General features: G+C 51.6%; 1 protein-coding gene across 9 annotated transcripts in view; it reads right to left on the bottom strand.

Annotated features, from left to right (window-relative positions):
* Positions 1-27,432, bottom strand: part of RALGPS1 (Ral GEF with PH domain and SH3 binding motif 1) — a 305,937-nt gene that overhangs the window by 25,976 nt on the left and 252,529 nt on the right. For 4 of the 9 annotated variants that reach the window (XM_025359233.1, XM_025359232.1, XM_025359231.1 and 1 more), the window contains exons 11-13: positions 23,033-23,100; positions 3,068-3,194; positions 1,597-1,754 (exon numbers count right to left, since the gene is read on the bottom strand). In XM_025359233.1, the coding sequence (XP_025215018.1) occupies positions 1,597-1,754; positions 3,068-3,194; positions 23,033-23,100 (353 nt within the window). Of the gene's footprint in view, positions 1-1,596; positions 1,755-3,067; positions 3,195-19,425; positions 19,956-23,032; positions 23,101-27,432 lie in introns of those variants that run through there. The other 5 variants (XM_025359236.1, XM_025359235.1, XM_025359237.1 and 2 more) reach the window with 2 other exon arrangements.

Genomic DNA, 27,432 nt, shown 5'->3' on the forward strand with positions numbered 1-27,432 from the left:
TCTGAGTAATGGCCCTCATCACAGAGGGGAGGACCAGCCCAGCTCCCAACAGGGCACATGCACACATGGCCACTTAATCAGGGCTTTTGGCCCCAAACAGAAAACCAGTTTCAATTCCCCAACTTGAGGAGCCGGGAACCAAACAACCTTGTGATCTCCTGTCTGGACGCTGGACAGCTCTGCATCTGACTCCGTTTTCTGTCTCAGGAAGAGCAAGGCCTGGACTCAGGCACAGCTCAGAAAGTTTTCTGGACATAAAACAGCTGTTCTGCTGAGTGCTGTTGGGCCGGCATTCCCCAGAGGGCATTCCTCAGAACCCAGTCCCATTCCAAGGAAGAGGGTCCCATGACCAAAGAATGTGGACACTGTGGACTCCGATGCCTTCTTAGAGGACTCCTCCCACCCACCAGCACAGCCGCATCTCTGGGAAGAAATCTGCACACCTTTGCTCAGCCCAGCCTTTCCCCACGCATGACCTGGAACTCTTCTCCCAAGGCGCACCTCAGAACCCTGGACACATTGTCCTGAGCCGTCGTATCACCCTGATTGGCTCCAAACAGGATGACCTCCTCTGAGGACAGAGGCAGACACAGAACATGCTTGTCAGAATTCCAGGGCGTGGGAGACGGCGACCCCTGGACTCATACTGCCCACGCCCTCTGAGACTGACTTGCTTTCACAGGGACGTGGGAGTGATTCCTGCCTGTTTCTCCTGTCCCCTCCCGCCCCCTGCCCTGGGCCCTCTGCCCTGCAGTCCTCACAAAATCAACTCCCAGCTTGGCAACTGGTCTAACCACCAGCTGTGGGAGGACTCCCTGCTAAGGGAAGCTGACAGACACACAGACACACAGACCACAAAGGCATAGGCACACTGAAAGGCACCAGGCACCAGAGAGAGCACTGGCCTGATGGCAGTATTAACAGGGTGGTGCCCACCTGTCTCAGCTGACCTGGACACTGCAGGGGTATGGACCTACAACCAGAGCTCAACACCAGCCTGAGTCCTAATGTCAAGTTCTTCCTATCCCAGCCTCAGCAGCACAATTTCTGTCTCTTCTATTGCCATAGCACCATGTCTGGCTGACACTCAGTGATGCAATTTCATCCCTGAACATCAGCTTTTCATCCTCCCTCCTTCTAGCTCCCATTGTGAAGACAAGTACGCAGTGAGAACCCTGTAGCCACCCAATTACCCTCCCTGGCAGCCTCTCCTGCTTTGCCCTGCAGGGCCCTGTGGGTCATGATCCCTTAGGGACAGAAGCCTGACTGTGATCCAGTCTGGTCTAGGGAGTTGCCAGCCAATAGCAGCTGGTCTCAGGAAAGGATTTGGCTGCTTTTTCTACCTGCCTGCCATGCCACCAGCAGGATGACGACAGATCCAGGGCTCTTCATGAAGCCCACGAGGCTAGGAGACAAGGGTTTCCCTGGCTCTGGGTGGTTCCTGCAGGCAGCCACCTCTGTAGGGAGGTGAGGGGCCACTGGGTCCCCCAGAATGATAGCGCCACTGGGCATGGCACAGTGACACAGAGACAGACACGGAGCACACACTGGGCCTACAGCCCACCAGCCTATCATGTGCAGGCCGGAGACGCTTACCTAGGGAGAGTCCATTGGTGACAGCAGAGGAGGAGGTCAGGGCCAGGCCCCTTCGGGGGCTGCGGGACTCTAGGACACTGTCGTCCAGTAGGTGCCTTGCTTTCTCCGATGGGAATGTCGCACTTTTACTCTCAACTACACTCAACTGACACATCATACTGGAAAACGGAAAGGAAGAAAGAAGGCAAAGCTCCTTATCTATGGAGTGACAGTGGTTACACCTGCCTGGGGGCCGAAGCAGATGGTGCAGCTGCAGGAAAAAGGCCTCCACCCAGAGCCATGGTACAGCCCAGGCTCTGTCCTCTCTCATGCCATGACCTTGGGCAAGTCACATCCTTTCTCTGAGCCTCAGTTTCTCCATCCATCCAATGGGGATAACGATACTTGCCCTGCCTGTCTCCCAGGTGGCTATGAGGCTCGAGTGAGCAGATGCTGCTTCTGAGTGATGAGGCCGCACAGGTGTGTGGCAGTGGGCCTGTGGCCAGGATGTCTGCTCCTGGAGTCACACGCACCCGGTCCAGGCCCTTGCTCCGATGTTTTTCCACCATTGCAAGGAACTTCACCTTGTTGAACCTCATTAGACTCATTCTCAAAATATGTAATAATAGCACCCACCTCAGAGGCCTGCATGGGGACTCAGGGAGATCATGCTTGACAGGCATGTGCAGAGTGTCTAGCACAGAGGGCTGCTTAACACTCAGAAAGCAACTCTTTCTCCTCCAGCCTTGGAGCTCCTCCAGGGCCTGCCTGGGCTGGGCTGAGGCTTGTGCCTTGGAAGTGGTAGGTAGGTAGGTAGGTAGGTAGGTAGGTAGACAGGTAGGTAGGGAAGGAGGAAGGGAGGGAGGGAGGGAAGAAGGAAGGAAAGGAAGGAAGGAGGAAGGGAGGGAGGGAGGGAAGAAGGGAGGAAAGGAAGGAAGAAAGGAAGGAAGGAAGGGACTCATCTGTTCGGAAGCCTCTGCCTAATGCCCTGGAGACACAGGCACAGTTGCCCCAGCCATGCCGAGGACTCACGCATGTCCCCCAGCTATTGGGCCCCACAGGGCTGATGAGCCAGCAGGTTCAATGCTCTGTAGGCAGATGCCATGAGAAACTGAACACCGCCCTGGATGACAATCACTGGTGTCCACTGGACTTTGGGGTTTTTCCATGAGTCATTAACTGGGCTTGGGCAAATTCTCTGGAATGTCACTGCTACTTCCCTGCCCTTCCCTGCACCCTTCCTCCATCAGCTGCTGAGCCTGAGACACCTGTCAGCGGTGTGGAGTCAGTGCTGCCACAGTGCCCCTCAGCTCTTCCCAAGCTCACACCAGCCTCAAGAAAGTGCACTGGCCAGGACTCCAAGGGCTCTCATCAGCAACTCCCAGAACAGGGCAGGGGAGGGACCCAGTCAGCAAGTGTTTCCCTGCACTGTGCCCAGGCCCACGTGCAGGACGGTCTGAAGCCCGGGGGGAGGGCTTGCTCAGTCACCCACTTGTTGCCTAAGCTGTGGCTCTTCCTGTGTCTGGGGACTGGAGGTGTGGGGAGGCTGCCAGCAACAGACGTATCAGGACAGGTGGGCCTCCGGCTGAACCTCGCAGTACCAGAGCCAGCAGAGGGACCTGCAAACAGAGCAGAGAGAGCAACAACAGGGGTTATGATGGGAGGGTGAGGGGCTGCGCAGGCTGGGTTGGGGTATGGAGGCGGTCCCCGTGTTTGGAGTACGGCAACTGGCCCAGCCGTCACAGATGGGGCAAGGTTCATAGGAGCCCTGTAGCTTCTTACTCATTAGATATCGATCCTTCACTCTCCATACAGTAATTGACTCCCAAGGCTGACAACCAACTCTCAGGATGGTCAATGTCCTGCTGTGCATGGCACCCCCTGGCCAAAGGGAGGGCACCATGGATGGACATGGGGATAAGCAGCCTAGTCTTGGCCCTGCTTCCCCATGGCATGACTTATCCAAGGACACCCAGCTGGTGAACAGAGGTGAGACTTCAAAGTGTGTCTTCTAGGCCGGGTGTGGTGGCTCATGCCTGCAATCCCAGCAATTTGGGAGGCCAAGGCAGGCAGACCACCTGAGGTCAGGTGTTCGAAACCAGCCTGGCCAACATGGTGAAACCTCGTCTCTACTAAAAATACAAACATCAGCCAGGTTTGGTGGCACACACCTGTAATCCCAGCTACACGGGAGGCTGAGGCAGAAGAATCACTTGAACCCGGGAGGTGGAGGTTGCAGTGAGCCAAGATTGTGCCACTGCACTCCAGCCTGGGCGACAGAGTGAGACTCCGTCTCAAAAAAAAAAAAAAAAAAATGTGTCTTCTAATACCAAGTCCATTCCCTTACCCCTGAGCTCTTATACAGTCACTTTCTGGTCTCTGTGTACTCATTAAAAACAAAGGGGCAAGAGCACAGCTAGACAGATAGGGTTCAGATCTTAGGTCTTTCATGTGCTACCTGGGACCATGGATAGGTTACTGAACTTATTCCTTGAGTCTCAGTTTCCTCATCTGAAAAGTGGGAATGATTCAACTCACCTTGCAGGTGATCAGAAGAAGTCCATGAGGTAATGTTCGCAGACTTTCATAGTTTTTAGGCCTCACACTTAATTTATTATGGTAATTATTACCATGTCCTTCTCAACCCAGTCATGGGGCTAACAGGTCACCAGAGCCAGGGAGTTAGGGGTGCAAACCTCACTGCACTCAATACACAGAGACTGAGGCCGAATCCTTCATGCTGGCCACATCTTCAGCTATGTCTGGAGGAACGTGACCCTGGCCACCGTGGCACTCTTTAGTTTGTCTGGCTTGCGAAGGGAGGTCTTTAAGGGAGGTGACTCCAAAGGCTCGCCTAGCTCTGGCTATCTGGGCCAGGCACCAGGGGTGGTTGCTGCCAGCTGAGTGCTCACTTCCCATGAATTGCCTCCTCTGCCGTCCCTTCTCCTTCCCAACCCCACTCTGCACAGGCACCTTCTCCTTCATCTGCCCCCATCAATCCCTTTATTAGGCCTTAGCCGATTTTCTTATTCTCAATAACATTCCAAAATGTCACTTCTTTCCTTAGTGCCCCCAGGCAACTCCAAGACCCCAAACCTTTCCAATGCTGCCACTCTTTACTTCAGTGACAACACTGGTTGTCAGGTGGGACCTCTCTCACAGCCACCCTTGCAGTGGCCACGCACACCTCCATTCACACTGGCCTTCCTGCCAGGCCGGGGCCCAACTCTTCTCTCAGGTCCTACCCATCTCCTCTGAGAATTCACTGCCTCACTTTCCCCTTCTCTCTCTGACTCCTTCTCCCAGCCTATAGGCAAGCTCTAGTCTCTCTTTTTCTGTGAGCCAAGGTCCTTCACTGGGTCTTTTCGCAGCAAATGGAGCTCTGTGCTCCTCCAGTCACTCAGCTCTGACTTCTGTACCTAATGACACGTCCACTGACCTCCTTCTTGCCAAACCAATGAAGGCTTGTCAGCATCTCCTAGAGCCCTTGGTACCTGGTGCTCGGGGTCACTCCTTCTCAACATGCCCTCCTTCCTTGGCAGGCGCTATGCCACACTCTCCTGCTTCTCCCTGTGCCTCTTCAGTCTCTGTCACCACCTCCTCTATGAGCTCCCCCTCCTCCTCTAACACCCTTCATGCTGGAGTTGTCTACACAGGCTTCCCTCTTCAGCTCCTGTTTTTTATTTGATTGGATAGCTGATGACTCTTAAATCTTGACTACAGTCCTCCTTTCTTCTTCTTCTTTTTTTTTTTTTTTTTTGAAAGGGGGTTTGGCCCTGTCACCCAGATTGGAGTGCAGTAACGTTATGACGGCTCACCGCAGCCTCAACCTCCCTGGCTCACCGGCTCAAGCAACCCTCTCACCTCAGCCTCCTGAGTAGCTGGGACCACAGGACGGTGCCACCAGGCCTGGCCCAGTCCTCTTTTCTGAGCCTGAGACCCATATATCCACCTCTTGGCACTATCCCTCCATCTGCCCTTTCTTAAGATGCACCCAGTGCAGAACAGCTGAGGCTGAGCCTGCAACTCCTTTTTCTGTTTCCAGCCTCGGCTGGAGGCATTGTGTGTTACCCAGTCGCCTGGCCTGGGATGGGAGCCCGCCCTCGGCTCCTCCCACACGGCAACGTGCCTCTTCTCTCCTCCCTTCCCTCCTCACTTGCTGCACAGGCACCAGGGCCTCCAGACTCTGCACAGCCCCTCCCTGCCCACTTCTCTTGTCACTGACTGGTCTGGGCCCCCATATTTTATTGTCGTCCTGCCTCCAGTCTGATCTTCTAAAATCTAACCCAAGCACAGCTTCACAAGTATTTGAAAAACGTGAAGCTGACCATGTCACCGCCTTGCTTGAAAGCATCCATGACATGGTGTTCAAAGTTCTTCCTGACCTGGCCATTTAAGCCAATCTTAAAATCCCGATGGAGGCCAGGCACAGTGGCTCATGCCTGTAATCCCAACACTTTGGGAGGCCAAGATGGGCAGATCACGAGGTCAGGAGATCAAGACCATCCTGGCTAACATGGTGAAACTCTGTCTCTACTAGAAATAAAAAAATTAGCCGGGCATGGTGGTGGGCGCCTGTAGTCCCAGCTACTTGGGAGGCTGAGGTAGGAGAATGGCGTGAACCCGGGAGGTGGAGACTGCAGTGAGCCCATATCATGCCACTGCACTCCAGCCTGGGCGACAGAGTGAGACTCCATCTCAAAGAAAAAAAAAAAAAAATCCTGATGCGAAAGAAAAGGAATAAAGTAGCCAAGACTATTCTGAAGAAAAACAGTGCAAGACTTGCCCTACTGGATGGCAGAACAAAACCTAAAGCAGTAGTATTTAAACAGTGTGGTACTAGGCATGGATGCAGACACAGTTCAGTGACTACAAACTGAGAGCCCGACCTGCTTCCTGATGGTGGTGGCATTACCAGTCAGTGGGGAAAGGAGGAACTTTTCAGGATGGGGGCAAAACCACTGGGTTTCATGCGGAAAAAGACAAAATTAGAGTCCTGCCTTATGTTAAGCAAGTGGATTAATGTGACAAATGTGAAACGCAAAACTACTGGGAAAAAAATAGGAGACAACCATTATAATCTTGCAGAAAGGGAAGAAAGAAAAAACACAAATTCTAAAGGAAAAGGTGAATAAATTTGACAACATTTAAATGTACCAAAACAACCAACCAAAAATGACATCAAAATCAGTGTTAAAAGGTGAGTCATAGTGTGGGAGAAGGTATGTGTCACCCCTAAACCAACACAGGATTAGCTTTCAGATATACAGAGAACTTCAAATATCTTTAAGAAAGGGCAAACCACACAGAGAGAACAAGCAAAAGATATGAAAGGCAAATCCAAGGAACAGAATCTCCAAATGGCCAGTAACAATAAGGAAAGACGCTTAACCCCACTGGTAATAATGGAAATGCAAATGAGAGCAAAAGGAGGTATCTATTTATTCCAACAGATGGTAAAAAACAATAAAAAATTTAGCTTGACAATGTATTGCATTGGCAGAGGTGGAGGAACAGGAACTCTAGCTTGGGGCTTACATGCAGGTAAAATATTTGGAAAGCAATGAGCAATGCTGAATAAAGGAAGATTCCCTGCCTTTTATACCTGGTGATTCTAATTTAGGTTTTTACTCTAGAGAAACTCTTGCATATATACACGGGGAGCCACATATACGAGGATGCTCAAGGTGGCATTGTGTGTCATTGCAAAAAAGCTGAAACAAGCTACATGTCCATCAGTAGGGAAATAGATACATGAGCTGTGGTTTATTTAATCAACAAATTTTACAAAGAGAAGATGAAACTGCATCTACAGGTATCAATATAGATAAATCGTAAAAACTTAAGTTTCAGCTTGGGCAATATAGTGAAATCCCATCTCTAAAAAAAAAAATACAAAACCTAGCCCAGTATGGTGGTGTGCACCTGCAGTCCCAGCTACTCAGGAGGCTGAGGTGGGAGGACTGCTTGAACCCAGGAGGTGGAGGTTGAAGTGAGCTGATAACATGCCACTGCACTCCAGCCTGGGCAACTGAGTGAGACCCTGTCTCAAAAAACAAACAAACAAACAAACAAACCCCAAAACTTATGTTAAGTAGAGAGAGTAAGTTGTAAAATAATGTTTATGGCATTATGCCACTTAGGTCAAATTTTTAAAACACACAAAACAACAGTATATATGTTTACACATAAGTATGCAGTAAAACGCAAAACCTGCACAAGAATAATGCAAATCAGCACAGCAGTTACCTGTAAGGAGGAAAGGGAAATGATGCAGGATGGGGGTAAGGGGCCTTCCCTCCATCTGTAGTATTATTACTTAAAGAAATATGTGGTGAACCTGGCAAAATGTTAACTGCTGCTAAATATGGATGGTGGGGACAATGGGTATTCCCTATGCATTAACTATTTCGTTATTTAAAGTGAGACTACTTTAAAAATAGTGGTCACCTACTCTGTGCCAGGTGCTGTGCTGGAATCTCCATCTGCCCGTCCAGATTTGTCCTCCACCCTTCTCCACCCTGTGCCATGGACCAGCGGGCTGCACACGGGGCTAGGTCAGTGGGCTCCCTGGCTCCCTCTGGCTCCTCACTGGCTTAGGCTGATGGGGAGCAGGCTGGGGCACTGCCTCCTCTGGCTCCCTCCCTGCGGGGTCACTCCTGAGAGGTGGCAGTCTGTTTCTAACCCTGGGGTACTGAGCTGTCCTTTGGGGTCCCCATACTCTGCCCACATCTTTGTAAATAGCCCCATTCTGAAACTCTCTTCCAACCACCCAACTTGAGTGTGTCATCTGTGTTTGCCTTGACCCTGTAGTGCCTTCACATTTAGTCCACACAGCACTCCTCTGAGGTCTATATTATTAGCTTCAACTTGCAAGTAGAGTAGTAGAAGCTCAGTGGGTAGGCATCAAGCATGTGTCTAGGACCTGGCTGGCGATGGGGTTAGGTTCAAGTCTAGGCCTTGTGAGTGCATGGAGCAGACACCTGGGACCACCTGCCAGGCACCTTCTCAGGAAGCACATTCTCCTCCCACTGATGTAGACGGGGGAGGCAATGCCAGTCCAAAGCGGCCTCGCCTGTGGCCCCAGCTGATGGGTCTACGAGTGGACACTCTCCCCAGGACTTTTGGATTTGAGCCTAGAAAGCATTAGAGGACAATCTCTGTTTGATGAATGAGAAATAAGGATGGCCATGTTTCCCTGCTTGTGGTGAGGGAATCTGATCTGTGGTGACAGAAAAGGAAAGTAACCTCACTGAGTGAGGCCACAAAGCAAGGTGGAAGAGAGGTCTGTTTCAGTTGTTCCTGACACCCAGTGTATCCCTGGCCTGGCTGTTCAGCCCTCCTTGGTTTCTGTGAGCCAATGGTTCCTTTTTCTTTTTCTTTTTGGAGACAGTCTTGCTCTGTCACCCAGGCTGGAGTGCAGTGGTGCCATCTTGGCTCTCTGCAACCTCCACCTCCTGCATTCAAGTGACTCTCATGCCTTAACCTCCCAAGTAGCTGGGATTACAGGCATATGCCACAATGCCTGACTAAATTTTTTTTGTTTTGTTTTTGTATTTTTAGTAGAGACAGGTTTCTTTAGTAGAGACGAGGTTTTGAGACCATGTTGGCCAGGCTAGTCTCAAGCTCCTGGCCTCATTTGATCCACCGACCTCAGGCTCCCAGCTGGAATTGCAGGCATGAGCCCCAGCACCCAGCCCAATGGTTCCTCTTTTGGTTGAAGTCAGCCAGAGTCTGTCTTTATTGCTGCAGTTCAAAGAATCTTAAGAGACCCTGCCACCCGACACTGACTCTTGGCGCAGCTGCCTAAATAAATTAGCTTGATGGCAGGAGAGAGGGGAGGCTCTCTGAGGCCCCAGTTCCTGCTTTTCAGATGGCATCTCAAGAACAGGATCTGACAGACCAAGCCACAATAATGGAACTGGAGAGGCGTGACTCTAAAGTAAAGGTTCTTGGCCGAGACTTCACAAACCCAGGAGAGGTGTATGGAAGGACTGAAAGTGCAGCTAAGCTTTTGTATGTGTGCATTTTCCTGGCAAGGGATTCCATGTGGTCATCAGCTTCTCTGAGGCTCGGGAGGATCACGAGGTCAGGAGTTCAAGACCAGCCTGGTCAATATGGCGAAACCGTCTCTACTAAAAAATACAAAAAATTAGCCAGGCATGGTGGCACGCGCCTATAGTCCCAGCTACTCAGGAGGCTGAGGCAGGAGAATCACCTGAGCCCGGGAGATGGAGGTTGCAGTGAGCTGAGATTGCACCACTGTACTCACAGAGTGAGACTCCATCTCAAAAAAAAAAAAAAAAAAAAAAAAAAAAAGAGGCTCTAATTCTTAACCAAAGAATGTATCAGAACCATCTGGAGAGAGTGTTAGAAATGGAGTTTCTTGGGCCCACCCCTGGAGACTGATTATGTGGGCCACAGGTGGGTCTGGGCATTGCCGTCAGCCAAAGCTCTCCAGGTGATGCGGCTGTTCGGCCCGGGGAAGAAGCTCTGCTCGAAGCGCTGCAATGCAGGCAGGCTCTGTTCCGAAGGAAACATCTCGTGCAGTTGTCCCAGAGAGGAAAAGGAAGAATGAAAACCATCCTGCTTTGTTTTGGTTTTGCACATATTGCTCAAGAAACGAATCCATGTAGAGGGTGGATCTTGCCTTGTTTATCAGCAGCCGTGTGCAAGGGATTACAGTCTCACTGCCTGAGTCACTCTGGCTCCCACCCTGACTCAGAAAAGTGTTTTCTGAAGGTCAAATTGCATGGCTCCTCCCTTGTGGTTTGGAGTGGACTCCAAGGCTACCTGGTGTTGTGGTAGTAACAATCATGATGACAATTACAACAATGAGATGCACCCGGCGCCGTGCTCTGTACCTGTGCCACAACACTTGAGGTGGAAACTCTTAGTAGCTCCATTTTACAGATGCGAAAGTGGGGCTTACAGAGCTACAACACGCTGGAGGCAGGACTTGATCCCAGGTGTGCGGCACTCTTGTGGTGCCTGGGGAGGAAGGCTAACTGTTCAGAGGTCAGGTGCTGGTCAGAACACGAGGACGGAGGAACACGGTGGCCATATCTGAAGTGATCTAGTAAACAGGAGACACTTCCTCCAGGAAGTCTGTAGTGGGTAAGACCCAGTTACTACCCTTGAGGAAAGGAAGGTGATGGGAATTAGCATCTATTATGCACTGTGTGCCAGACTTGAGTAAACACTTCAAAGTCCTGTTCTTTGACTCCTATGAGGTTAGTAACCTTTATCACCGCCATTTTAAAGGAAGGCTCAGAGGCACTCTGCAGTCCCACAGTTGGAAGCTCCAAGTCTCTTCTGGTAACTTCTTTTGGCCCTTCCTGTTCACTCCTGCCTGACTCCTTTTCCCATCTGTCTCCATGTGCTTCCTGCCTCTAGCTCCGATTCCCATGCTCAGTCTCTCCCAAACCCACTGGACTTGCCCTTGGTCTCTTCCATTCAATTCTTGACTCTCCCTGCAGGACTAGGCCTGGATCTGCCCCCTCTTCTTTCGGCTATGGATGGCCCTGGGAGGCATGCCTGGCCTCAGATGCCCCTTGACCCAACTGGAGGAAGGGTGGGGGGCCCAGCAGAAGAGCCTGCAGCTTCCCTGGGCGCCGTTTCAAAGCTGATGCTGCTCCCCCTGCTCTGGGTCTCAGCTCCTCCCCTCTTCTGCATTGTTGACCAACAGCCTGGGTCTGACGCGGAAGAGAAGAATTCCCATTCAACTGGGCCCCAGGGATGGGGGGCCTCTCTGCCAGTAAGTGACACCCTCTGCTACTGAAAGGCCTCATGTGCTTGCCCTGCCAAGCCTGGGGTGGCCACCACGTGACAGCACCAGGGACACGTGTCTTCTGGGACCGCTTGTGAGCTGGGTGGCTGGCAAGTTTGTTTCTCCATGTCTCGGGGCAGGGGCAAGGGTGTGGGTGGTCATAATGCACCAGGGCTCTGGGCTGGCTGAGCAGAGTACAGTTCCTGCTGCCAGCCCCGATATGGCACGGACAGCTGGAAAAACTGACCGTGTGGCTTGACTATCTCAGAGGATTGCTCCGTTTTTCCTCAGCATAATTTTTCCATGAATAATCTTTAAAGCTCTTTAAGTGGCTGTTTCTTTAGCAGTTTTATTGGAACATATGAGAACTGACAGTCTCTGTGGGGAACAAGATATCATGTTGAAAAAAAATCTGGTTTTCATTACATTTCTTTCAAGAAAGCAACAGGCTGCCCAACAGACCACTCATTGATTGGAAGAGAAAGGAGCCCGGAGCCTCTGAACAACGGCCTTGGAGTGGACAGAATGATGAAGAGTGACGGCAAAGACTCAGGATCTGAAGGCACACAGGCCTGGGCCCCCACCTGTGTCTGCCACTTGCAGGCTAAGTGACCTTGGGCAAGTCACCTCACACCTCTGAACCTGAATTCTACATCTGTGAAACAGGAATGGTGACCCTGACTGACAGCCTCCCTGTGAGGAATAAGCCATACAGCATCCCTCCCTCCTTCATGTGACCAACTTTTCCTGAGCCCTGACCTTGGGCCTGCCCCTGGGGCAGGAGCCGGAGATACTACACTGGATTAGAAAGATGAGTTTCTAGTCAAGTGTGGGAGAGAGAGAAGTAGCCAGGTCATTAGACCAGGAGAGACATCTACTTTTACATGAGAATAGTAACAATAATAAATACGGTAAAGGCAACAACTACACCAATAATATAACTACAACAATAACGATGGTAATAATGACAGTAGCTAATGTTTACTGAGCATCTACAAAGTGCCAGGAACTGTCATAAATGCTTTGTACATCTGATCTTATTTAAGCCTCACATTAACACTGCCATGCAAGTACTGTTGCTATCTTACTTTTAGGATGTAGAACCGGACGGGGGAAGAGTTCAGGAACTTGCCCGGGTGAGCAGTCAGTGAACAGGATAGCCCTGAGCACGGTGCACGTGAGAACACAGAGGGGACCCCTGGAGGGTCTGATGTCCAGGCAGGTGCAAGAGCTCCAGCAGGAACAGTGATGGATGCAGACAGAAGAGCATGTGCACAGACTTGGGGTGACAGAGAGCCGGGCCTTTGAAGAAGCCTGGAGTTCAATGAGGGGAAGGTGTAGAGATTTTTAGGAAGGGGCACTGATGCATTCAGATGTGTACCCTAGAAAGTTTGCTTTGGTTGGAGAGCAACTGGATGTTGCTTGACACCAAGACTTGACACCACAGGCTGGGGGTATGGAGGGAGGGGGACTTGGGGTGACCGTCAGTGGAGTGGTATCCTTGGTACTGTCAGGTTTTGGGGACATGATGAGAAGTTCATTTTGGGATTGATGTCTGGAGGCCACTGGGTAGATGAGGAAGACATGCGTTTGGGACGGGAAGCCTCGTTCCCACGGATTTCCGGCAGCATCCAAGTGGCCTGCCTGGGACAGCACTGCCCTATTTAAGCAGCCTGGCAGCCCTGCTGCCGCTCACAGAGGCACTTTCCAAGTATCGCACATCGGAAATTAATGGGAGGCAGCTGTGGCAGAAGGGAAACTACTCAGCTTGGAGTCACAAGACTTGGGTTCCAGTCCAGCCTCTGCCCCACGCTGAGCTGGGATCTCACAGTCGGGTCTCATCCTTCGGAGCCTACGTTTTCTCATTGGAGAAGGGGGCTTGACAACTGTGCAACTGGGTGCTCTTGCAGGTGCCACTCTGAGCCTCTGGTGCACAGGGTGACTTTTGCCTAATGTGAAGGGGGCTCAGTGTCCTCAGTGTCCCTCCTGCCCATGCTGAGAATCCGGTTCCCAAGGACTCAGGCCCTCTCCAGGTCTGCCAGACCCCGTGTCTCTCCAGGACACTGGGGCCCCTCTGCACAGAAAGTCTGTGTTGAAACCCTTCTCTGGCCAGGTTTCACAGTGGAGCCTGGGAGCTGGTCACTTTCACATTCACACACATTGTTTCTCATACATGCAGCTCTCACGAGTTCTCCCTGACAGCCAAGAGCTGTCTCACACATCACTCAGAGGGCCCGGTTCATTTCCTTTTTTTTTTTTCTTGAGACAGGGTCTTACTCTGTCATCCAAGCTGGAGCGCAGTGGTGCGATCATGGCTCCCTGCAGCCTCCACCTCCTGGGATCAAGCGATCTCGCCTAAGCCCTGAGGAGCTGGGGTTGTAGGCACGCGCCACCATGCCCAGATAATTTCTATACTTTCGTAGAGATGTAGTTTTGCCATGTTGCCCAGGCTGGTCTTGAACTCCTAGGCTCAAGCGATCCTCCTGCTTCAGCTTCCCAAAGTGCTGGGATTACAGGTGTGAGCCACTGCACCTGGTTGACCTTGATCATTTCTTTCTGCAAATGGCATCCAATCACCCATCCTAGGGCAGATTCCTAGGCCACGGGGAGCACGGAGCAGCAGATGCTGGGGCGGCGCAGAGCAGCAGATGCTGGGGGAGCTGCTGGTACTCGTGAGGAGCTGGGCCACATCCAGGCAGGGAGCTGGCCAGAGGTGGGTTTGAGTCTCACCTCTTCTGCTTGACCTTGACGTGACAGATGGGAGACTCCAAGAACAAAGGAAATGTGAAATCCCAGAGTAATGGGCCACAACTGGCCTCCTATCCCTGGAGCTCCTCACAGAGGGCCCCTCCCGCCCATCCATTCTGAAAATATAAACAGGCAGATAGAGTATGTTTCTGGAGAGAAGAGCATGTGGAGAGAGGGCCTACCGCTTGCCCCTGGGACTCTTTTCCTACTCACACATAGTTGGGGGGAGTCTCCACAGACCCCCTGGGGAGGTTGAACTATGTCTCTAGCAGTCAGGAGACCCAAGGGAGCTGCTGTGCCTTACTCAGGCCTCATGAGGCCCAACGGCTGTGCTAGAAGACAGTGGTGGCCACAGGCAGGTCTGCTGTGCTCACAGGTCTGTTAGAATGAGGCCTCCTGTAGACCGAGGTGGCCTGTGTGAGGAAAGCTGGCAGAGTTGAGGGCTGGTGGGGACCCAAGCATCAGGAAGCTGGCAGTGGGCACCAGACTGTGGGAGGCATGGAAGGGGCTGCAGGGATCCCCCAAATAGACTTGCATCTGCCTGGGTCAAGGGACTTGTGGAATCTCTGAAATACCCATGAAAGTGCCTGGGAGAAGAAGCATCAGCGATATCAGCTGCCAGCTAGAAGGCCCTGTGAAATGGTTTGCCCCCTCCAAATCTCATGTTGAAATGTGATTTCCAGTGTTGGAGGCAAGGCCTGGTGGGAGGTGACTGGATTGGGGGGCAGATCCCTCATGAATGGTTTAGCACCGTCCCGTTGGTGATAAGTGAGTTCTCACTCAGTTCACATGAGATCTGGTTGTTTAAAAGTCTGGGACCTCCCCTCTCCTCACCCCTGCGTCTCTTGCTTCTGCTCTCACCATGTAACATGCTTGTTCATCCTTCACTTTCTGTAAGCTTCCTGAGGACCTCACCGGAAGCCAAGCAGATGTTGGTGCCAAGCTTGTAAAGCTTGCAGAACTGTGAGCCGATGAAACCTCTTTTTAAAATAAATTACTCAGCCTCAGGTATTTCTTTATGGTGATGCAAGAATGGCCTAACACAGAAAATAGGTACTAGGAGTAGGGTATGAATTAGTACATTTGCATTACTATAAAGGGATACCCGAGGCTGGATAATTTGTGAAGAAAAGAAGTTTAGGCTGGGCGTGGTGACTCATGCCTGTAATCCCAGGACTTTGGGAGGCCAAGGTGGGCAGATCACCTGAGGTCAGGAGTTCAAGAGCAGCCTAGCCAACATAGTGAAACCCGTCTCTACTAAAAATACAAAAATTAGCTGGGCATGGTGGCAGGCAACTGTAATCCTAGCTACTCGGGAGGCTAAGGCAGGAGAATCACTCGAACTCAAGAGGCAGAGGTTGCAGTGAGCCCAGATCACGTCACTGCACTCCAGCCTGGGTGACAGAGCGAGACTCCGTCTTTTAAAAAAAAAAAAAGAAAAGAAAGAAAAGAGGTTTAACTGGCTCATGGTTCTATAGGCTGTAAGGAATTATGTTGCCAGCATCTGCTTCCAGTGAGGGCCTCAGGAAGCTAAGGCACATGCCTGGCTAATTTTTTTTTTTTTAATTTTAACAGATGAGGTTTTGCCATATTGCTTGGGCCGGTCTCAAACTGTACTCTGGGCTCAAGCCATCTGCCTGCCTCAGCCTCCCAAAGTTCCAGGAGTACAGGCGTGAACCACCACGCCTAGCCCCTAAACACAAGATTTGCAGGGGAAACATACTCTCTCTGCCCGTTTATATTTTCGGAATGGATGGGCGGGAGGGGCCCTCTGTGAGGAGCTCCAGGGATAGGAGGCCAGTTGTGGCCCATTACTCTGGGATTTGACATCTCCTTTGTTCTTGGAGCCTCCCATCTCAGCAGCCTGTCACGTCAAGGTCAAGCAGAAGAGGCGAGACTCAAACTCACCTTTGGCCAACTCCCTGCCTGGATGTGGCCCATATCACCCCTATGCTCCAATTACCACTGTATCCTCTCCCCCAGTTGCTGCAGGCCAAAGAGATGGAGAAAGGCCTAGGGAGGGAGAAGGGCCAAACACCCCTGCTCTCTTGCCACAAGCAGCCAGGCCTGAAGCACCCCAACTAGACTGAGACAAGGAGATTAGATTTAATGTCAGATCAGGTTTTGAGTTCTGATTCTTACATGGCAGTTGCCTTCTGAGGACCAACTGGGGACAATGTGTGTCTCAAAAGTGACTGCAGGAAAGTCAAGGACATGCCAATGTAATGCTTACTTGCACTGTACGGATACATGAAGCTGCAGGGACAGAGCCCAGAGGCTGTCCAGAGCCTTGGGCTTGGCAGCTGGTTCTGCCACTTCCTCAGTGCATGAGGCTGGGTGAGCCCCTGCATCTTCACCTGTAGAATGGGGATGACACTGGCCCCACTTCGCAGTGTCTGTGTCAGGGTCACTGAGTGAGTACATGAGAATACTTACGATGGTGCCCAGCAGAGAGTACATGCTCAGTGCAGCTCAGCTGCTATCACTGGTATTATGCAACTCCTGGAGTCTCTGTTTCCCTCCCGTGGAACAGCTGAGGTGCTGGCTTTAAAACCTATCCATAAAGTCTTTGATGCTGCTCCCATTCAGTGGTAGGGTCTACGTCCCTCTCCTTGGAGCTGCAGGCCTTCGTGACTGCCCTGAGCAGCAGAGTGTGGCAGCAGTAAGGCTGCGTGACTTCTGAGGCTGGCTCATAAGGGCTCAGTGATGCAGGTTCTACCCTGCTCTCCTTGGCCATTTGCTCTGGGTGAAAGCCAGCTGCTCTGCAGGAGGCTGCTGATACTGAAGCTGCCACGCTGTGAGGAGGCCCAGGCCACAGTGGGAGGCCACAGGTAGGTGTTCCACGCCCCCCACTTGTAGCCCCAGCCCCATCTGGCAGCAAGCACTGAGCATGTGAGTGAAGATGGCTGCAGGTGACTCCAGCTCCAGCCCCAGCCCTGTTCAGCTTCCTGACCCACACAGTCTATGCATGTAATAAAATGGTTGTTTCATGCCCTTAGGTTCTGGGGTGGCTCGTGAGCGACAGCAGTACTGGTATGCTGGTGACTGCCCCAGCGGGAGCTCCCTCTGTCCCCCTACCAACTCCCCGATGTCTGGACGGCACCAGGGCCTGCTTGGGCGGCCGCGAGCTAACACTCTCAAGAGGTGAGTGTATGCCAGGCGCTGGACTAAGGGGACTTCCCCAGAGACCCTGTGAAGTATGTCTGTGTGAAGATTCCTATTCCTATTTCTCCAATAGGAAAACAGACTTAGGGGGATCAAACCAACGGCCCAAGGGCCTACAGCTAAGGACTGCTGGAGCCAGGCTCTGAACTGAGCTCTGCCTGACTCCAGAGGTGGTTTCTACCACCAGGCAATACAACAGGGAGACACACAGGTGTGTCAGAGAGCAGTCCTCACAGTGCGAGCACAGAAACCAGAGGCCAAGGCCGAAGATTTTCCTGGACTCGCGGTGCTGCCCAGGAATCTTCTGAGAAAACCTGTCAGTTGGTAAAGCCACGTGGAGGCGGGACTAACAAAATCTGGAAATGTCTTCACCAGTTCCAAAGTACACACAAACATTACTTGCCCTCTCTGGGGGTCAGCGTTCTTTATGATTTTTTTCTCTCCAGGAAAATATTAGTTCATTTATAGAAACTAAACATTACATGTGGAGGGAAAATGGAAAACGTGGCATTCTTGGCCTTTTTTTCTCCACAGACACAGAAACTGAGAAGGTTTCTCCATTTCCTTTCTCACAGCCTATTTGTTGGTATGGATCTGCCCACACAGTCATTCTGCAGTGGTGGAAAGTGGGGGCCAGCTCTCTGTGGGGGGCAGGGACCATCCCAGAGACAAAGGGCAGCCTCAGCCCACAGACCATTTCGGATATGAATCAAGGCCTCAGAGGGCGAGACCTGGGCCGCTGTCAATGCCAGGGCAGGTGGGCTGGGTAGAGGGGTAGAGGTGCGGGCGCTGCCTAGAAGAGGGCCAGAGAGACCGCCCGTCACACTGGTCTCGCCCCTACTGCCTCCTTTCAGTGTGCCCATCCTTGCCCCTGGCAGTTTTGCTGCCTGTTTCCCCCACTAAAACGTGAACTTTGGGGGGCAGGTTCTTGCCTTCTCTCACTGGGCACCTGGCTCACAGCAAGCCCTTGGCCCGGAAGTCTTGGGTGAATGAACGAATGAGCATGTCTTAGGGCCTCTCCTTGACAGGTGTGGGGGGATGTGCCTACTGGAAAGGGCACCGAGCTGAAGCCTAAACCCCCTCCTGAGGAGCCGGGGAAGCCTGCGTTCCTCCCATTCCTGGGACTACAAGAGGCACATTCCTGTCCCTGAGTCTGGTCGGGCTCCTGCCACGCAGCTCAGTCTGGCTGCCAGGTCCAGAAAGGCCTCCCTGGAGCTGCCCCTCTGGCTCCACCTCCCCAGGACCCCAGGCTGCCCCACAGCTGCAGCAGCACCCGCTCTCCGTCTTATGAGGCTGCTAGTGGGTAGCTGGGACCCCCGAGTGTGTCTGAAGCCTTCCAGGCACTCCTCGATCCTCTGGTGATCAATGAAAACCTTCACATCCTGCTTCCAGGGCTGAAGCCAGGGATTTGGAAAATTGGTCGAAAACACTCCTATAAGCTGGGACTCGCTCTGCTGTGGAAAACTGCCGGCATCAGCACTTCTCCCAAGGCTGTGCCGAGTCAGCAGCCAGCCCACTCTGGAGCTGCCTCCGAGGACCAGGTGCCTACAGGACCCTGTGAGGAGCTTGAAGAGTTGTGGCTGATGGAGGGATTTCTGTCCTGGGCTCTAGGAATTCTAGACTGGGGCCTTCCTCAGGGGGCTTTCAGTCTGGCAGGGCAGACAGACATAGGCAAATAAGCACACAGCTAACTGTGCCATCACTGCAGAGGGAAGCGCCACGGAGGGGCACGAGGGCCAGTTGCGGGAAGGAGCTGGGGCTAGCATGTGCCTGTAAAAACCAGATAGTAAATAGTTCAGGCTCTGCAGGCCACAGGGTCTTTGTCCCAACCACTCAACTCTGCCACTGCTGCATGAAAACAGCCACAGGCAATATGTCAACCCAAGAGGGGTGGCTGTGCCCATATGAAAGCAGAGGGCGGATTTGTCCCCCAGTTTGCCAGGGCCTGGTTGTTACAGGGCCTGACCTGATCGGGGTGGGGGTGATAGTGGGGAGAAGGCTTCCCCGGGGCAGGGATGTTTAGATAAAAGCTGCAGGCTGATTCAGTGATGAATCACAGAATCAGGCAGAATCACAATATTGACAATTATGACAATCACATCACCACGATCAAGTTCCACCTACCACGTGTGTTCTGTGCCGGGCACTGTGCTAACAACACAACCCTGTGAAGGAGGGAGACTTTATGTCCACTTTACAGATGGAGACACTGAGGCTTGGCAGTATGCTGAGTAGTCTGTTTGCACAATTCGGTTGCATTTTTTGCCCTGCCCACTTGCCACTTCTGGTCGGGGGAGGCTTCCCCTTGAGATGCATTTCCTGGACCCTTTGCCCCTAGCTTTCTACTGGATTTGGCCAAGGAAAGGCTCTGGCAGCAGACTGAGGGCTGGAGGAGAGAGAGGCCAGGGATTTCTCTCTGCTCCCTCCTGCTTCCCCCTCCCTGCCCACAGACCCTGCACAGCCAACCACCCTCCAGAACTCAGCCATCCCTGGGGTTGGTAACACTTCTTCCCCATGCCCTTCAGCCTAGGACTCCAACCTCCCCAGGACCCTGGGCCGGCCCATGGGTGCCTCGCCATGCTTTACTGGTTCTGTTCATTAAAGTCTCTTCATGTGAACCATCTGGGGTCCATTCTGTCCCCTGCCAGGGCTCTGATGCTGGAAGTTGGCTGGCTTGCTGGTTTCTGCTCTCACATGGCTAATAAACAACAGAGCCAAGTACAGGTGTGGGTGGATCGTGGGAAAGGAGGCTGTACCTGAGGAGGCTGGGCCAGGGCTGGCTCCTGGCTCCCCAGCTGACTTCCAGGACAGTCAGGGGTCAAAAGAGGCCAGGAAATGCAGTGCCTCCTTTCCTGCCTCAGGGCCAAGTGAGTGACCCCATTCTTGAGGCCCCCAATTAGCACTTTTAGTTGTCTAAGACCAGCTTCAGGTCTGCAACCTCCTGGTCTTCTCCCTAACCTTAGCAGGGGGAGCCAGTGTTGCTCAGTGCAGACCTGGGCTGGGGGCTGGGGCTGAGGCTGAGGCGGAGGCAGGGCCCTGGGCTCTTCCTCAGGGAGGAGATAGTGGGGCAGATGGTGGTGAAATGAAGGGACCAGCTGGGTCAGATAGATGCCTGGAGGGGAAAAGGAAGCCTCTGTTGCCATCGCCCTGGCAGGAAGCAGCCTGCAGGCGTGTTGAATGGCTGGTGCTAGGGAGAGCCAGACTGGCAGATGAGGGCTTGGGCTGGAGGTGAGGCTGGAGGCACCAGGGAGGAGGGGGGCCCTCTGAGCCTCAGTCATGAGGCTGCAGCACCAGGACCCCCTCCATACTTGGACCAGTGTACACCAGAGGCCCACCCAGAGCTGCAGCCTGGCTCTTCATCCACCCATCTATCCACCCACCCACTCACCCATCCATCCTTCTCCTCCAAAAACCCTACGAAAATTGAGCATCTACAAAAGGCAGGCATGATGCCAGGTGCTGAAGATTCAATGAGGAATGAGTCAGTCCCAGTGACCAGACAGAGAATAATGACAAGTTGTGGTGAGTGCCATAAAGAAGTCGAGAGCTGAAATAAAGGCCGCCCTGAGCCCAACAGGATGAGCAGCAGCAGACCACGAAAACGAGGGGAAGAATGTCTAAGGCTCGAGCAAGGGGCCTGGGGAGGAGAACTTCACAGAGGCCTTGCTCCTCTCAGGCAGAGGTGAGGCCAGGATGTGGCCTGTGGATGGCCAGAGCCACTAGGGAGAGGCAGAGTTGGCTCACGCCAAGGTGAACACCACCCTGGGCCTGACCCTGGGCCCTCCCACCTCTCCCTGCTCAGTGGCTCCAGCATGGAATCAGGCAGCAAGAAGGGGCACTGGGAGACGAGTATTCCAGAGCTGTCTGAAGAGCAACAAGTGCGGCATGGAGACTTCTTGGCATTTAGAGAAGTCCAGGGATGTGGCTCATCCTGTTAAGGCTATTGAACTGAAGAGGCTGCAAAGGCCAAACAGGCCTCTTATTCACACTAATTTGGAGGGGACTCAGAAGGACAGACCACCACTTCCATTTTGCTCCAGAATTCTGGCACTATCTCCCAAAGCAATAGGCTAGTCTTTGCTAGCATTCCTTCTGTAGCTCTAAACAACTGCTGTCTCCTACAGTCTTCTGATAGGAACCCTGCCCTGCTCCCTCCCCCTCCCCCACAGGTCAGGTGTAGGTGACTGAGCGTCTAAAAGGAGGAATGCTGACCGAGGGGGAAGGTGTTCTAGAATGTCAGAGATGACAAAGTAGAGACAAGACCAGCACTAGGAGCCTTCCTTCTGGCCACCCTTGCTGGGGGCACCTGCCACATATGGAAGGCAATGGATTTGGAAGACTGCAAGAGATATTTTAATACTGGGCTTATGGAAACCCTGTGAACATCAAGTTTCCGCCAGGACTGTCTTGAGGTATAGATAATAGCATTTCCAGAGGCCTCGAGAATCAACCAGCATGTCTCTCTAAGATACCAGACCCGAGGGGTGCTGGAGGCAGGGTCCGGCTTGTACAGTGCAGCCAGGAGAGGCTGGAAAAGGCAAGCAGCCCGGAGTCCCCCCAGGAATCGGGGCAGAGCCTTACTGGGTGGGGCTCATGAAAGGCTGCCACACTGGCCCTATGGGCTCTGTGGTCCTGTGTCCACCAGGAGCTGTTACAGAGGTTGGCCTGGCACCGGAGAGTGAGGAGAGTGGCTTGAGCAGGTCAACAGGCTAGGGGAGGTGTGGCACCAGGTAGCAGCTTGCAATAGCCACCCCCTTACAAACACGGCACATCAGACTCTGAGCTGAGTGCCTTCGAAATAGTATTTTGTTTTTGACATTCCAGCGTTCCTCGGAGGAGGGTTTCATCATCCCATTTTATAGGTTTTTTTTTTTAAAAAAAAGAAGCCCAAAGGGGTAAGTCACTTGTCCAAGACTACAGTGGCCTAGAACCCAGGGTGCTATGACCTAGAGCACAAACCAGCGGGAGGAAGTGCTGTTGGGTTCCCCTCGACCCCCCACCCCGCCGACCTCTCCCTGGACAGCCGTGGAGATCAGCTCCTGTCACTGAGAGCCAGTTGGAATATGAGTAAAAGGTAACCATTAAATAATAACGATGAAGCAGCCAACACTGAGCGCACTTTCACAATGTTAGTGTGAGCAGAGCACTTTACAGGCAGGCATGAGCTTACTCAGGCAGTACAACAACCCGAGAAGGTAAGTCCTCATATTATGTTCATTCTGTGGATGAGGCCACTGAAGATTACAGGTAAAGCGACAAAGCCAGGAAACAGCGGAGCTCGGGCTTGACTGCAAAGCCTGGGCTCAAATCACTAGGGGACAGTGTATGTGTGTGTGTTTCACAAGTCTGATGAGCCACCTGCACCTGGTGATACCAAATATCCTGGGCATCCTCCACACCCCTCCAGGGCACACCCCTCCAAGCCTGGGCAGCAGCCCTGCTAAGGGTCCAGAGAGCCTGGAGAAGATGGTGGGGCTTTCTCTACCTTGTGTGCGCTCCCAACTTGGGGCTCTGATTCTGCCTCTCTTGGGGTTGTTCAGGCCCAGGCTCTAACACTCAGGATCTTCCAGGGAGCCCCGGCACAGGGGGGAAGCACACAAGTCCTGCATGATCAGGAGCCTGGGCAGACCGGTGCAGGAGGGCTGTGAGCAGGGAGAGCTGAGTCTGCTAAGCTGCAAACTTCACTTGCCCTTGGGCTCCCCAGTCAAGGCCAACTCTGGCAGCCACAATTAGGCTATGAAGCGGGTTTGCTCCCACTCGAGGTAGCTACAATACCTGCAAGATCTTCCTTGGAAGAGACTAGTCTTGGAGAGCTGCTTCCTGGTTCGATTCTGAGCGACAGTCTGAAAACAAAGATTTTCATAAGATCAGATGGGCTCTGGTTTACCACACGGGAACCTATTTGGGGCTGGGAAAAGCTACTATAGTCACAGAAGCCAGGAATACTGTGAGATCTGCTCCAGATCACAGTCACTTCCCTCTGAGGTCTCCAGGGGGTTTCCACAGCCAAGAAACAATGGTTAAGAAAGACAAAGTGAAAAGGACTTGAGTATGTCCTACTGTCTACTGAGCACAGATGTGTTCACTCTGAACCAGTACATTTTCCAGATGAGGAAACTGAGGAGTGGTGAGGTTAAGCAGCTTCCCCAAATTCATAGGATTAGCAAGTGGCAGAGAAGGGGATCAAACCCAGGACTGTCTGACTCTGAACCCGGTTAGTTTTTTTTTCTTTTTTTCTTTTTCTTTTTTTTTTTTTTTTTAGATGAAGTCTTGCTCTGTCGCCAGGCTGGAATGCAGTGGCGCAATCTAGGCTCACTGCACCCTCTGTCTCCTGGGTTCAAGTGATTCTCCCGCCTCAGCTTCCCAAGTAGCTGGCTGGGAATACAGGCATGCGTCCCCACCCCCAGGTAAGTTTTCTATTTTTAGTAGAGACAGGGTTTCACCATGTTGGCAAGGATGGTCTCGATCTCTTGACCTTATGATCTGCCCGCCTCAGCCTCCCCTTTTTTGAGACAGAGTCTCGCTCTGTCACCCAGGCTAGACTGCAGTGGCAAGATCTCAGCTCACTGCAGCCTCTGCCTCCCAGGTTCAAGTGATACTCGTGCCTCAGCCTCCCAAGTAGGTGGGATTACAGGTGTGTGCCACCATGCCTGGCTAATTTTTGTATTTTTAGTAAAGACGGGGTTTCGCCATGTTGGCCAGGCTGGTCTCGAACTCCTAAGCTCAAGTGACCAGCCTGCTTCAGCCTCCCAAAGTGTTGGGATTTACAGGCATGAGCCACCACACATGGCCTCTGAACTGGAGTGTTTAATCATTACACTGCACTCCCTGTTATCAGATGCCCTTAGAGGGGGACAAGGCAATGGACATGCTATGAGGACTGGCCCTCCAATGTATCTTTTTAAAGCACTGATTAAGAACTTCTGGGTGAAAATGACAGAGTGAGACTAGATACCAGACTCTCCCTCTCCTTCCAAAACCAACAAAAAATTATAAAAGCTTATGAGTAAAAGAACTCACCAGGTGCAACTAAACAAGGGTAGGGGAGTAATTCAAAGCCATGAACTTCAGAGAATTACAGTCAAGGAAAGAAAAAGAGGATTCTGAAACTGGACCAAGAGTTGCATCATGGCATGGCTCCTGTCAAGCCCAATGAGGGGTCTCACTGGGTCTGAGTGGGGGTCCTTATCATTCCCTCTGCTGAATGGCACCAGATGCTGATGAAATAGGTCGAGAGCACGGCAGCTCCTCTGATGGAAATGAAGCCTCCATGGGGCGTGATGGGAAACCTGAGGGTATCTCTAGGAATGGGATACAGCTCCCCAAAGAGGTGAAGGACACTCCAACATAGGCCTTTTGCCAGAACCCACATATGTGAAACAGACTGCTTGCTTACTGCCTCCACAGAGCCTGAGCCTCCTACTCCTCCAGGCTACAGAAAAGGAGAAAAACTGAAACCCCTGGACCTCCCAGCTAGCAGTAAGGGGTTCCCCTCTCACACACATGAGAGGAGGGCCAGACATCTCCCCCACCCTCATATGAGAGCCGTGGAACATCCAGACAGAGCCGCTCAAATGGGAGCCAGAAAAAAAGAAATAGTATGGCAATACAGCCAACATCCTCTTACAAAAGAAGGAAAGAACAGGTGAGCAGTGCCCAATGGCCCAACCAAGAACGGAGCCCCAGGAGCAGAGGAAATCCCCCCAAGTGCTTAGAGCAGTGGAACAACTTATTAAAAACACAAGTAAAACAAAACCTGAAAAATGAGATGCTAAAACAAAACTTGAAAAATGAGATGAAAAAGGAGATTGAAGACCTAGGGGGAACAAATCCAGGACTGAAATAAGAGAGTGCTGAATGAATACCTAAGTAGAAACAGACAATCGCAGTGACAGCTGATGAACAAGGTGGAGACTGCCGCTGTTAGCAAGAAGTGAATGGATATGACGGGCAGAGAGCATCCAACACGGATTCCTGGAAGCCCTGGAAGAGAGAAGCCACGAAATGGCACAGAAGTAGTCAAAGACACGAACAAAAGGAGTTTTTCTGCCATGAAGAAAGATGACGACACCATGGTCTGGGGAATCTGGTACAGAACCCTCTACTCTGAGGCATTCTCTTATGAAGCTTTTGAACTTTAAGGAATTCTTCACCTACCCGGCAGACAAGACCCTTAACAAGAGGAAAAAAACCAAAATCAGCTGGGTTCATTCTCCACAGCATCACCCAGAGCCAGAGGCAATGGCACACGGCCTGCAGCGCTGAGGGAGAGAAGCAAAGGAGGGCAGCCAGCAAGGCCAGCCCCAGTCCAACGCAGGCATTTCCCTGAGGGAAGGCAGGGTATGCGGGCCCTGTGAGCACTTTTATTTTTTTGGTGGAGCATTGGTAGGGGGACCTACTTCCTGATGAAATGCAGCTAAATAAGGGACTGATTAAAATAAAGACTCCAGGAACGGAGAAGCTATGGGGAAACAACAGGTGGTAAAAACTGAATCTGTTTACAAATGGTAAACAGTAGGAATTCTGATTCCTGAACATGTTTATGTTATAGACTTGGAATATGTGGTAATAATAATATAACTAACAAAAAGTTGGAAGCTGGTGAAGTAGAGGTTAAGGAAGGGGGAGAGGGCTAATATTCTCATCTTTCATAACCAGAGTTGGCTGACACTGTTCACAATGGAAACCTAGTTAAAATAAAACTTATTGACTCAAGCCTCCTAATGTTTTTCCTGACTTCTTTTATTATTATTATTATTATTATTATTATTTTTTTTTTGAGACGGAGTGTCACTCTGTCGCCCGGGCTGGAGTGCAGTGGCCGGATCTCAGCTCACTGCAAGCTCCGCCTCCCGGGTTTACGCCATTCTCCTGCCTCAGCCTCCCAAGTAACTGGGACTACAGGCTCCCGCCACCTCGCCCGGCTAGTGTTTTGTATTTTTTAGTAGAGACGGGGTTTCACCGGGTTAGCCAGGATGGTCTCGATCTCCTGACCTCGTGATCTGCACGTCTCAGCCTCCCAAAGTGCTGGGATTACAGGCTTGAGCCATCGCACCCGGCCTATTATTATTATTATTATTATTAGTTTGAGATGGAGTCTCACTCTGTCATCCAGGCTGGAGTACAGTGGCATAATCTCAGCTCACTGCAACCTCTGCCTCCCAGGTTCAAGTGACTCTCTTGCCTCAGCCTCCTGAGTAGCTGGGATTACAGGCGCGCGCCACCATGCCCGACTAATTTTTGTATTTTTAGCAGAGACGGGGTTTCACCATGTTGGTCAGGCTGATCTTGAACTCCGGACTTCAGGTGATCCACCCTCCTTGGCCTCCCAAAGTGCTGGGATTACAGGTGTGAACAGGCATGACCCACTGTGCCTGGCCCTCTTTTATTAACCTTAGAAGGCTCTTTTGAAAAATAATCTCTCTTTTGGTAAACAAACATTTATTTAAAGAGTAGCATTTTTTTTTCACATTTCAGTTTTTTTCTGGTTAAATTAAAATGAAATTAAAGTTAGTATTTTAAATTAAAAATAGCCAGTGTAGTAGAATCCAATTTTAATATTCTATCCTTCCATCCATCCATCTATCCATCCTTCCCTACATATATATACATTTCTATGCATAGAAAAATGTCCAAAAGTATGTTTACTTAATGCTAATGGTCATGCTTTCTAAGTAATGGTAAATCGGGTAATTTTTCTTAAATAAAATAAAATAGAATAAAGGCTGCGGGAAATAAAGCACCGGTTAGACCTCTTGGCATAATATCTCCAAAGCAGATGGGGGAGAATGTCAGCAATGCAATGCCACCAATGTAATAACTAAGCCATTGCATCCTTGTGGGTGAGGAGCCAGCCTCCAGATGTGACTTGGGCCACAGAGTGTGGGTCCTCAAGCAGAATCACAGGCTCTACCCATCTCTTGCCCCTTGGAGCCTGGACCTCCCTGGGAAGGAATTCCCTCAGTGGTCTGAGGGCCGGGGGTGAGAATGCAGGCTTCCTCCCTGGGTCTGTCCACTTTGACCACAACAAAGAGCCTTTGTAAAAAGCCAGGCTGACTGTTGTTTAGCATCAGGTGCTGGGGTGCTCAACATCCTTCAGAGTAGAAGGAGTAATTACTCATGATTTGCAGCTTGTTCAAAGATTATCTCATGGTCAGAAGTATTTATAGGCCATT

This window comes from Theropithecus gelada, chromosome 15 (assembly GCF_003255815.1).
Source record: "Theropithecus gelada isolate Dixy chromosome 15, Tgel_1.0, whole genome shotgun sequence".
In the NCBI taxonomy this organism is placed as follows: Eukaryota; Metazoa; Chordata; class Mammalia; order Primates; family Cercopithecidae; genus Theropithecus; species Theropithecus gelada.